The 12626-nt window shown below is 46.6% G+C and overlaps 1 protein-coding gene across 14 annotated transcripts in view; it reads right to left on the bottom strand.

Annotated features, from left to right (window-relative positions):
- LOC135056544 (deleted in malignant brain tumors 1 protein-like) overlaps positions 1-12626 on the bottom strand; it is a 244276-nt gene that overhangs the window by 201632 nt on the left and 30018 nt on the right. For all 14 annotated transcript variants that reach the window (XM_063961862.1, XM_063961863.1, XM_063961867.1 and 11 more), the window contains exon 3: positions 7675-7692. In XM_063961862.1, the coding sequence (XP_063817932.1) occupies positions 7675-7692 (18 nt within the window). The remainder of the gene's footprint in view (positions 1-7674; positions 7693-12626) is intronic.

Here is a 12626-nt window from a genome sequence, read left to right as displayed (position 1 = left end):
ATTTTGGATAAGGGATACTCAACCTGTATTCCAAACTACCTATTGTGGGCATAACTATCCTTCTGTTATTTCACATAAGGCATACCTCCAATCATGGCCCTCTCCAGGAGGGACACAATGCTCTGCTTCTGGACTTTTCTCTTAATTTATTATTGCAGGCACCTGTTTTGAGCAGGTTAATGGGTAAGAAATGTGTTTCACTGCAGGTTATGGCAATCCTAAATTAAGAGTGAAGTCCAGGAGCAGAGCATTCTGTCCCTCCTGGAGAGGGTCATGTTGGGAGGTATGCATAAGGGAAAAAAGGAAAGTACAGCATCAAAAAGCAGGACAGCATAATACCCCTTTCACATCACACAAATAACCCGGTATTGACCAGAACTATTGCTGGGTCGACAGGGGTCACTGCAATGTGAAAGGGGCCATGGAGATTTCCTGGGTCGCCTGACCAAGTAATACAACCCGAGTTATAAGAAGGGTTATTTCTGGGTTGAATACCAGGTTAGTGGCAGTGTAAACGGGTTCCCAGGTTGATGCGACCCGGGACCTGTTCACTAAATAGGGAAAGGTGGTGCAGAGATGAGCTCTGCACCCGCTGCTGGCTCCGCCCACCCATTATGGCAACTGACTCAGCATATTGCCGGGTCAGGAAGCCTGCCGAAGCCTGCTGTTAGGGTCCAATGCTGGATACCACCTGGGAAGGACCCTGTTTCCAATTAACGAGTGGAAACTGGCTTTGGAGATGTGAAAGGGGGCAGAGCCAAGCAGTGGGGGGACAGGAGGGGCTGGTGGCATTATAGGAGGGAGCTGTATAAAGTATAATGGGGCAGAGGGGGGAAGGAATAAAATAGTCATCGATGGTAAATTAAGGAAAACTCAACTCCCTAAGGAAATGTCTATAACTAAACTTGCAGTTCAGGGAAGTACTAAACTTGATTGTATGCTTGCAAATGCAAGAAGCCTAACAAGTAAAATGGGGGAATTAGAAACGATTGCACTTAATGACCAAGATATATACACAAAATCCGGCGCTATTTGTTGTAATGAGCACGCCTGCTGCTATGTCCAAAAGGCTAGGTTCACAGCCTGAACAACAACATACAAAAAATACAAGGACAGCGCTGGCACAGTCACATTAAAATAATGCTTTTAATAACCTATATAAAATATTCAGGTACACAGTATTTCTCACTAAATATAATTAAAATATATGGTTCATATCATTCATACCATATTTTTATCTTATCTTCCAGCCAGAGAATATTGCACAATCCCAACTACATATAATGGCATGCAGCCATACACTTATCCTAAGCCGTCTCTTACAACCTTATTATCACAATTGTAACGTTTTTTCAGGCAGTCCGTTATAATAGTAGCAGATGTTTGTAACTTAGTGCCTGTATAGCTTTATATAACAAGTCTCCTTCAATTAGCGGTTCTTTGCGTGTACACTTTGTAATACAGTCTCTTCACGGATTTCTCCGTATATTTTTAACTGGTATTTAGATGTTATTACCAGCTTGATACTTATTCAAAGTCCCCGCTCATCAGAGCTATAAGATGGATCATTTCTGTGTTAATAGACAGCTTTATATGTACTTAAATACCTCTCCCGGCTATCGCTTCAAAAAATAGCCTTATCCGGAGTCCACCGTATAATGGATGGCAGGTGAGATGTCAACTACTGCAAGGAGGAGTGGATTTACCAAGTAAGTGCCGGCCGGCCAGAGACAGCCACCCACATCCAAAGGACTTGACATCTCACCTGCCATCCATTATACGGTGGACTCCGGATTCTGCCTGGCCCGCTGTCCCATACCACTGTGCAATGACAAGCGGCCCGGCTGAGCCGCTTGTCATTGCGCTACGAAGCTCCGAGATGCGGCGCTGCTGAGGAAATACCCGGTCTGCTGACCGGGATTTCCTCTGTGACATCAGGCGCTGGGCGGAATAGGGGGCGGAGCCACGGCAGGAGAGTGCAGAGGGCAGCGGGTAGCAGCAGCGGCTCTGCGCAGCGCAGCGGGCAGCGGATCTGGCAGAGAAGGCGGTGGATAATCTGGGCAGCAGATCTGCCACAGTGAACAAAATACATCAAAGGTAAAGCTCCTATATGGGTCCGGGGAGGGGGGGGGAGGAGGAGGAGGAGGGAGGGAGGGAGGAGAGGAGGGGGGTAGAGACTGCTGTATAGGTTCAGGGGAAGGGGGGTAGAGACTGCTGTATAGGTTCAGGGGAAGGGGGGTAGAGACTGCTGTATAGGTTCAGGGGAGGGGGTGAAGGGAGGTAGTGACTGCTATATGGGTTCAGGGGTGGGGGAAGGGGGGTAGAGACTACTATATGGGTTTAAGGGAGAGGGAAGGTTTGAGACTGCTATGTGGGTTCAGGGAAGCTGGTGGGGGGAGCTAGTAACGAGCTGTGAATACGATTGATAACAGCATTACACAGGATGCTGTTTGTTTGTTCGTTTGTTTGTTTGTTTTCAACAGTTTTTTATTTTTATTTTTTTATTACTGGATGTGTTTTTTAAGCCCAGTACCCACGGGCCGATTTGGGAGAGATGTGTGCTGAGCGAACCGCTCAGCACACATCTCTCCTGCCACTCAGCACAGCGCGATCTGTGCTGAGCGTGCGGGGGGAGACGGGGGGGCCGCTCACTTCACCCAGTGGGTGAAGTGAGCGACCCGCTAGATTGGCCTGCATGCAGGCCAATCTAGCAGCGATAGCGATGTGCAGGGCCGTGCATCGCTATCGCTGAGGGGGCTACACACGGAGCGATCATGCCGATATTCTAAGCAATCTAGTCAAATTGCTTAGAATATCGCTCCGTGAGTACCCCCCTTTAGACATTTGTATTTTGCCTGTAAAAAACTACGTATGCGGTGTAATGTATATTGTGGTGTGTGTGTTTTTATAGTTTTATATATATATATATATATATATATATATACATGTGATTTTTGCCGCCTACAGGGGGAGGGGGAAATCACTGTGCAGGGGAGCGATCGCATGTGCAGGAGAGCTGCAGAAACAGAAGTTTGTGCAGTCTCTGCGCAGCCCAGGACTTACTCTTCCAGTGCGATGATCGGGGCCGGAGCTGACGTCAGAAACCCTCCCTCCATACGCCTGGTCCCTCCTGTGTTTCTCCGTGCACTCCTCTAAACCGGTCAGTTGCCACCCACAAATGGCCTCTACCTGTCAATAACCTTGCGATCACCTGTGCGATCGCTTTGTTCGCACCATCCCATCACTGCCCGACGCTCTCCAGCACGGCGGACCGATGTGCCTGCGCACTGCAATGCATGCGCAGTTCAGACCCGATCACCCACTGTGCGAAAATACACAGCAGCGACCGGGTCTGAATTGGGGCCTATAACGGGTCTCATTTTGCAGCAACTGCTGACTAAGGGGCTGATTCAGACCTGATCACTGTGCTGCAAATTTTGCTGTCCTGCGTTCGGGTAGTCGCCGCCCCCAGGAGGAGTGTAAATTCACCTGTGCAAGTGTACGATCGTATGTGTACGCAGAGCTGCAAAAATCTACTTTGTGCAGTCTCTGCGCAGCCCAGGACTTACTCCTACAAATATTTGTCATTCATATTAGTCCCCGCCCTTGTGTGCGGCCCTCGAATATTCACTGGAAGTGTTAAGCGGCCCCCCAGCTGAAATAATTGCCCACCCCTGGGTTAGAGGCACTGAATTATGAGGAAAGGTTAGATATGTTTACACTGGAAAAGAGGCGGTTGAGAGGGGACAAAAAAAATTCATACACAACAGAGGAAAGGGTTCTTTACAGTAAGGATTTGGAATTCTCTACCAGAGAAGGTAGTAATGGTGGGCTTACTAAATAAGTTTAAAAATGGTTTAGATAAATTCCTAACTGATAGAAATATCCAAGATTACAGCATTTAAATCAGGAATGGGGAACCTTTGGCCCTCCACCTGTTGCTGAACTACATATACCAGCATGCCCTGCAACAGTTTTGCAATTTGCCCATGCCAAAACCATTGCAGGGCTTGCTGGGATGTGTAGTCAACAGCTGGAGTGCCAAAGGTTCCCCATCCCTGATCTAAATGATATAATACAGGTTGAACTCAGTGGACCTTTTTTCTTTTTCAACCTCACCAACTATGAATTGTGTAGGCGGCGCAGGGAAAGTTAGTGAAGCTTCCCGCTGCACCGTTATTCTAGGGGTTACAGTGGCGGTGGCATATGATCTGCCCACGCCACAGCCAGGAGTGGGTTTGGATCACAGGTAACAGCCAGGAGGGGCGCGGGTCCTTATACGGTCACTGCTGCACAACTGAACAATTGAATCTAACAGTAATTAGTACAACAATCACAATTAAATAAATTTTGCATAGAAAATTGAATTATGTTTTATGTAAAAGGCCAGATCTACCATGTGTTTAATAAGGATTTTCTTTTAAGCATCATATGAAAAAGAGAGTGGCAACTAGGGAACCAATATAATGGGTCATTCCGACCTGATCGCACGCTGCCGTTTATCACGGCGGTGCGATCAAGGGTCACAATGCGCAAGCGTGTCGCTCCCTGGCGACGACCGTCGCTAGGGAGCGACAGAACTCACGAAGAAAGCGATCACACCCGCGACCGCAAGAAGATTGACAGGAAGAGGTCGGCCAGTGGAGTCAACGGACCATTTTTAGGGAGTGTCCGTCCGAACGCAGGCATGCCCGGCCGTTTCCAGGGAGGGATCCTGATGTCAACTCCGCCCTGGATGATCGCAGCGGGTGAGTAAGTCCTGATCTGTGCAGAAACTGCACAAACTTTTGTTTGTGCAGCTCTCTGCAGAAGCAAGCGCAGCCCTGCACAGCGATTCCCCGCTCCCCTGTAGGTGGCAACTACCTGATCACAACAGTTCTAAAAGTAGCCTGCTAACGATCAGGTCAGAATGAGTGCCATAGTTCTTAGGCTGGGTACACACATAAGATGCAACATCGTCAATGCAATACATACTGAATATCAGGCAAACACACTAAATGATATTGTTACTGATATCAGTGATGGCATCCACCCACATCCAGGTTCATGCAGTCTTGTCCAATATCTTTAGATTTCAAGGCTTGAACTAAAGATATTAACCATCGTTATTGATCCATGGGAGCGTGCATCATTAATGATATACTGCATACACACCTGACGCTGTGAATGATATATCGTTCGATCCGCCAGTTCAAGCGATAGATTGGCTGTGGGATGTAGTTATGAGACCAGTGGCCACATTATCTCACCATACATCCCGCCTGCTGAGAATCCCGGTGGTCGGCATACTGATACATACCCATTGGCTGCATATCGTCAAGTGTGTAGCCAGCCATAAGGGCCCATACACAGCGTGACCAGCCGCCCAACCACTGATATGGCAGATGGGGGACTCGGCGGCGGGGGGGAGTGAAGTTTCTTTACTCCCCTTTGACACCCGGCTCCATAGCAGTGCATGCAAATATGGACGAGATCGTCCATATTGGCCTGCATTCACAAGCGATGAGGCACCAACGATGAATGAGCACGGGGCCGCGCATCGTTCATGGTTGCTGCCTCCACACTGAAAGATATGAACGGTATCTTGCTCATTAATGAACGAGATTGTTCATATCTTTCAGTAATATCGCCAGAGTGTAGGGCCTTTTAGTCTCATCACCAAATGTGTCTCTCTAAAGGCCCATACACACTTGACGATAAAATGAGCGACGTCGTTCATTTCAGCCCTCATCAACGACGTCGCTCATTATATCGTCAAGTGTGTATGCATCCGACGACCACCGATGCGTGGCCCCGCGGGACGTTAATGACCCTCGCTTATCTGTGGAGCATGTATGCTCAATTTCCACTATGGTTGTTACCTACCAGAGACGTCGTTGAATGTGTATGGTGTGAACGACCAACGACCAATGACCAAGCCACTGTTCACCAGCCCTGTTCCCAGCTCATTATTTTAATAAACTGTTCAGCTTGGATGCTTCAACGATGAATGGTCTTTGGTCTTTGGTCATTGGTAGTGTGTATGCTCATGTCGTTTGCTCAACTGTTCAAGGGAAGTTCAAAAGAAGCCGTTATCGTTAACGACGGTCGTTAACGACGTGTGCATCGTCAAGTGTGTATGGGCCTTAAGTTAATTGTCAATTGAAAGATGATTTAATTAGAAAATAAATGAAATATAAAGAAATAACAATTATGTCCATTATCTTCCTTACCACTAGTAGTTGGCCATACTGTGAGGCCAGTAGAGGAAATACTAAATGTTTTTTAGCTTTGTTGGATTTAAAAATAGCAGTACACTTTAGGATTGAGTTTTTCATCTGCACATTGTTAAATTACGAACATTTTATCAGTGGCAGAGTAAGTGTCGCGCTACTCAGAAACTGCCTAAGAATATCTATTCGCAATTTTGAGAATATTTTGTTCGCAATTTTGCTAAACTAAGATTCACTCCCAGTAGGCGGCGGCTTAGCATGTGCAATGCTGCTTAAAACAGTTTGCGAGCGAACAACTCGGAATGAGGGCCTTAGTGCGGAAACTGCAACAAAACAATCAATGTTTCGGGGTACTTCACCCCTTCATCAGGATGAAGAGGTGAAGTACCCCGAAACGATGATTGTTTTGTTGCAGTTTCCGCACTAAATTCATTTTGCTGCTTTAAGTCTCTGAGTGCCGCCTCGTTTTTGATGGATGGACATGGGGGCTATACCCAAGTGGAGGGCCCAAGTAGCAAGCTAGCCCAAAGGAGCAGACTGAGTGCCGGCGTTGTGGGTGAAATATATAGTACTAGAGGAGAGGAAAAGGGAGGGGAAAATCTGCAGCAAAATGGACATAAGCAATATACAAGCATAAAGTAATCCTAGATAAATTCCAAATCTATCGTCTCATTCAGCCCTTGTGGCTTCAAAGATTGTAACTTTAGAATCCATGCTGCTTCTTGTCGGCATAGGGTTCTGAAGTGATCCCCTCCTCTAGGAGTAATGGCTATATATTCCAACCCCACCAGTTGAAGACAAAGTGGATTACCAGCATGGACTTCAGCAAAATGGCGTGAAACACTATGGTTCATATAGCCATTGACAATATTTCTCTTATGTTCCATGAAGCGCAACCTCAATGCCCTTGTAGTCCGCCCTACATAATACATCTGGCAAGAACGGCGTAACTGATAAATTACAAAATGTGTACTACAATTTATGAATGATTCAATCTCATACACTATTTTAGAACAAGAAGAGATAACTTGTTTAGTTTTATTAGCTGCATAGGTGCAAGTAGTAGGGAATCCCTAGTTTTATGATTATTTATAGAGCTATCGTATACTTCTGTCATTCAGCTCATATGAGCTGAGTGCCAGCTCCTAGGCGCTCTCCCTGCTGTTGCTGTGGTAGCGGACATGGGGCAGGGAATGGAGTGGTTGGCGTAGCTTATTGGGGATTTTATTTAATCTGCCTCAGGTGTAAAAAATTTTTTTTACAGTAGATCTAATTAGATACCCCAGATTAAAATATTGGTGAAACAATGGGAAAAATTGCAATGTTTCATCGCACCTAATTGGATACCACCCAAAGTGTTTTTCATTTACCTTTAAAACACAAAAAATACAAATAGGCTTAACAAGGAACATTAGTGAAATGCTTGAAACAATTTTTTGAAAGTGTGCATTAACTTACTTACCGATAGTAGTTGGCCATGCTGTGAAGTCAGAAGGGGAAATAGAAACTGGTTAGATTTGTTGGATGTAAAAATAGCAGTACACATTCTGAAATTGAATTAACACTAACATTTTATATTATATAGTGCACTAAGATTGAGTTTTCCTTTTAGATTTAGATTTTGAAGCAGCTGCAGATTTTGGGCTGCTGTGCTAATCACATAGTGCAGGGGGGGAGGGGGGCACATAGCAAATGGAAACATACATATTATGTTGTATGTACAGGCCCGGTGCTAACCGCTCAGCAAAGGGATGCAGTGCAAGTGCAGGGAGGCACCAGGAAGGAGAGGCGCTCACCCTGCTCTGTATCCGTGTGCTGAGCTGATGTCCCTGCTGTGCCGCCCTGTCCTCCCTGCTGCTGCCGGCTGCTGCACCTGTCACACTCCATGACAGGCAGCAGCGCCGGCAGCTACAAGCCTCCTCTCCCCTCCCCTGTCACAAAATCACAGTGTGGTGTGAGGACCTAAAGGGGGCGGGGCTACACTGGAAACCAGGGCGGGGCTACACTGGGCCAGGCTGCAGACTGCACTGCAACACAGGAGGATGAACTGCCAAACTTCCTTATGTAAGTGGCTGGAAAGAGAGTGAGTGAAAGTGTGTGTGTGTGTGTGTGTGTGTGTGTGTGTGTGTGTGTGTGTGTGCGTGTGTGTGTGTGTGTGTGTGTGTGTATATGTGTGTGTGTGTGTGTGTATACAGTATCTATATGTATGTGTGTGTATGTGCGATTGTGTATGTGTGTAATGTGTGTGTGTGTGTGTGTATGTAATGCGTGTGTATGACTGTGGGGCATAATGTGTGTAAGCATCACTGCTACAGGGGCATCTTGTATTACCATCACTGCTACAGGGGGCATTATATGTAAGTGTAACTGCTACAAGGGGCGTTACGTGTGCAAGCATCACTACTACAGGGGGTAATACATGTGCAAGCGTCACTACTACAAAAGGCATTACGTGTGCAAGAGTCACTACTACAGGGGGCGTTATGTGTGTAAGCATCACTACTATAGAGGGCGTTATGTGTGCATGCATCACTGGTACAGGGGGCGTTACGTGTGTAAGCATCACTACTACAGGGGGCATTACGTGTGTAAGCTTCACTGGTACAAGAGTCGTTACGTGTGTAAGCATCACTACTACAGAGGTCGTTACGTGTGTAAGTGTCACTGGTACAGGTGGCGTTACATGTGTAAGCTTCACTTACAGGGGGCGTTACGTGTGTAAGCTTCAATGCTACAGGGGGTGTTACGTGTGTAAGTGTCACTACTACAGGAGGCATTATGTGTGCAAGCATCACTGGTACAGGGGGGCCTTACATGTGGAAGCGTCACTACTACAGGGGGCATTAGGTGTACATGCGTCACTACTACAGGGGGCTTAAGTGTGTAAGCATCACTACTACAGGAGGCGTTACGTGTGCAAGCATCAGTACTACTGGGGGCTTTACATGTGTAAGCTTCACTGGTACTGGGGGTGTTACGTGTGTAAGTATCACTGCTACAGGGGCATCTTGTATTACTGTCACTGCTACAGGGGGCATTACGTGTAAGCGTCACTGCTACAGGCGGCGTTACGTGTGCAAGCATCACTGGTATAGCGGGTGTTATGTGTGTAAGTGTCACTACTACAGGGGGCATCACGCGTGCAAACGTCACTACTACTGGGGGCGTTACGTGTGTAAGCTTCACTGGTACAGGGGCAGTTACATGTGTAAGCGTCACTGCTACAGAGGGCTTATGTGTGTAAGCATCACTACTACAGGGGGCGTTACGTGTGTAAGCGTCACTGGTACAGGGAGCATTGCGTTTGTAAGCGTCACTGCTACATGGGGCGTTATGTGTGCAAACATTACTGCTACAGGGGGCTTTACGTGTACAAGCGTCACTGGTACAGGGAGCGTTACGTGTGTAAGTGTCACTGCTACAGGGGGCGTTATGTGTGTACGCGTCACTGGTACAGGGGGCATCATAGGCACACGCAAGGGGGGGTTCTGGTTGCCCAGAAACCCCCCTCCCCTTGGTAAGTGGCAAACTATGACAACAACAGCAATGGTATAGAATACGATTACTAGAGCTGCCGCCGCATCATACAGAGCTGCTGCACATACCCAGTAGCAGCTTTTTCTACAAAGTTTGCTGTGTGTGTGGTTCTGAGCCCTCATTCAGTGCACTGGACCAAAGAGTAGCTACCAGAAAGAAGAGACAGGTGCCTTACCATGAGGTGGGAGAATGTGTGCTTAGAAAGTGAGGTAGTAGTTCCATAATGTTTGTGTCTTTATTATAGTATGTTTAACCTTTTCCAGACCACTTATATTATTTATATAATTTAAATGTTTCTTAGAGCCTATACTATAGATCAGTGGTTCTTAACCTCGCTCCTCAAGTATCCCCAACAGGTCATGTTTTCCAGGTCGCCTAGCAGTTGAACAGGTGTATTTATTACTCACTGACACATTTTAAAAGACCCACAGGTGGAGCTAATTATTTAACTTGCAATCCTGTGAGGAGACCTGGAAAACATTAACTGTAGGTGGTACTTGAGGATCGAGGTTGAGAACCACTGCTATAGATCATCTATAATGTTCCGCAGAGTGGAATATATGGAGATTGCATTTGGAAACCCCCGTCTAGAAATTCTGCGTTTGCCACTGGGCATTACGTGTGTAAGCGTCACTGCTACATGGGACGTTACGTGTGCAAGCGGCACTACTACAGGGAGCATTATGTGTATAAGTGTCAGTACTACAGGGGGAATTGTATGTGCTGTCCCTTTATAAAGCATGGGAGAGCGCAAATTTATAGTTTGCAGGGGGGCGCCGAAAACCCTAGCACCGGCCCTGTGTATGTAATATATGTGCCGGCTTGTTATCCCGGGAATCGGCTGCGCTGTGTATCACAGCCGCCATGCTGCACCCAGCACTCAGCATTATCTATCTTTCTCCTTCTAAGCCTGCCTCCAGACCCCACATTGGCTAGTTTCACAGGAGTCTGGGGGTGGGCATATGAAAGTGAAAGTTAGTGCTGGATCATGGGTACCATATGGTACCTGTGATATATACACCGCTGCCAAACCCTGGGATAACTAGCCAGCACATAAATTACATACTGTACAGCATAACATGTATGTGTCTATGTGCTAAACAGCCACCCCCCCACCCACACCGTGTGGATAGATTCACTATAATAGGGCCATATGTGAAGGAACTGAGGACTCCAACAGGGCCGTAATTAGGTGTGTGCCAGTGGTGCCTTTCTCACAGCGCATATGCACTGAGGGTAAGAACCGCTGGCAACACCTGCACTGCCTCACTGCCACCGCCAGCTACAGCACACAGCTACTTCTAACATAGGTAGCCAGGCAGCGGTCAGTGCTGCAGTTGACCTTCCACAGTGTCGTCACACTGTGCCCCTCCATGCTTCCCCTTCTGTGTCCACTCCCAGCCCACCCACATGTGTTGTGCATTGAATCTGTGTGCAACGTTTGGGTCATCACCGGGTCGCGGGACATAGAGGAGGACACTAGTCAGCTCAGCAGCAGGACAGTGTGAAGAGCCGCAGCGTTAAGGTAGCTGTGCGAGGGGGAGGAGGACATCAGCAGCATGACACATTCTAAGTGAGCTTCTCCCTCTCCTCACACAGACAGTACACCTTAGGGGGGGAGTTGTAAGGGGCTCTACCTGGCTTAATGTTAGGTGCTCTACCTGGCATAATGTATAGGCACTCTACCTGGCATAATGTATACGTGCTCTACCTACCATAATGTATAGGTGCTCTACCTAGCATAATGTATAGGTGCTCTACCTGGCATAATGTGCATAAGGGTTCTACATGGCGTAATGTGTATAATGAACTATGCCTGGTGTAATGTGTCTAAGGAGCTCTACCTGAAGTAATGTGTCTCGAGGACTCTAACTGATGTAACATGTATAACATGTATAAGGGGATCTATTGTGTGATGTAATATAAATAATGGACACTACTGTGCAGTGCAATGTTAATAACAGACACTATTCTGTGGTCATGCCCTGTCCTCCATTAAGCCATGCCCCTATATTTTAAGTGTGCGCGTACGACACACACTGGCCCTGTTTTGTTTTGTTTTTTTGTTCTTTTTAAATTGTTTTTATTAAAGCAGTATATATATATATATATATATATATATAGATAAGGCAGTGCGTACTGTCAAAGTCGAAAAATATTGCAGTACACACATCACGTACAAACTACACACAGATGGCCTCCCTGCGTTCACTTGTTCTGTCGTGCGTGCGCATATCCGCAATTTGCGTATGGTCGCTCCCGCGGTCCTGTGCATTAGCGCATGGTATGAGTATTTACGGTAGAGTTTGTAAGCGCACGGAAGGCTATCAAAACACATTACATATTTAATCCAAATAGTGCACAATGTACACATAGTATCCCTGCACCACATCAGAAAGTAACAACAGTTTAAATGGTAACAGAACAAAGGGATACACCTTTACAGAATAGGAGGGGATAGAACAAGGTCATAACGTGGTGTTTGGTATCCAGCTGAAGGGTATTTTAAGGGTAACATTCCGGTGCTGGTTTGAGAAAGATCACATGTTCCTGCAGATAGTTATGTGCAGGAGCAGAATATAGATATAAACTGTATTTACTGTACATTATGTATGCGACGGGAATCCAGAGGAGACCACCCACAACAGCAGTTGGGAAAGACATCGCCTACCTATTCAAACCGCCCTATGACCTCTTCTGTACTGTAAATATGCATTCCTGTGACCAATGGACAAAGAGATTACAGCATCTATTGTATTGCTTTTTGGAAGAATTATATAAAGAGCTGCTGCAGGCCTGGTCTGACACAAGACTCACAAAGTTATCTATCAGATGACCGAGGACCGGGCCGGGAAGCGCAAGCGAATCTACTCACGT

The sequence above is a fragment of the Pseudophryne corroboree genome, chromosome 3, assembly GCF_028390025.1.
Source record: "Pseudophryne corroboree isolate aPseCor3 chromosome 3, aPseCor3.hap2, whole genome shotgun sequence".
Classification (NCBI taxonomy): domain Eukaryota; kingdom Metazoa; phylum Chordata; class Amphibia; order Anura; family Myobatrachidae; genus Pseudophryne; species Pseudophryne corroboree.
This window is presented reverse-complemented; position numbering and strand designations above follow the sequence as displayed.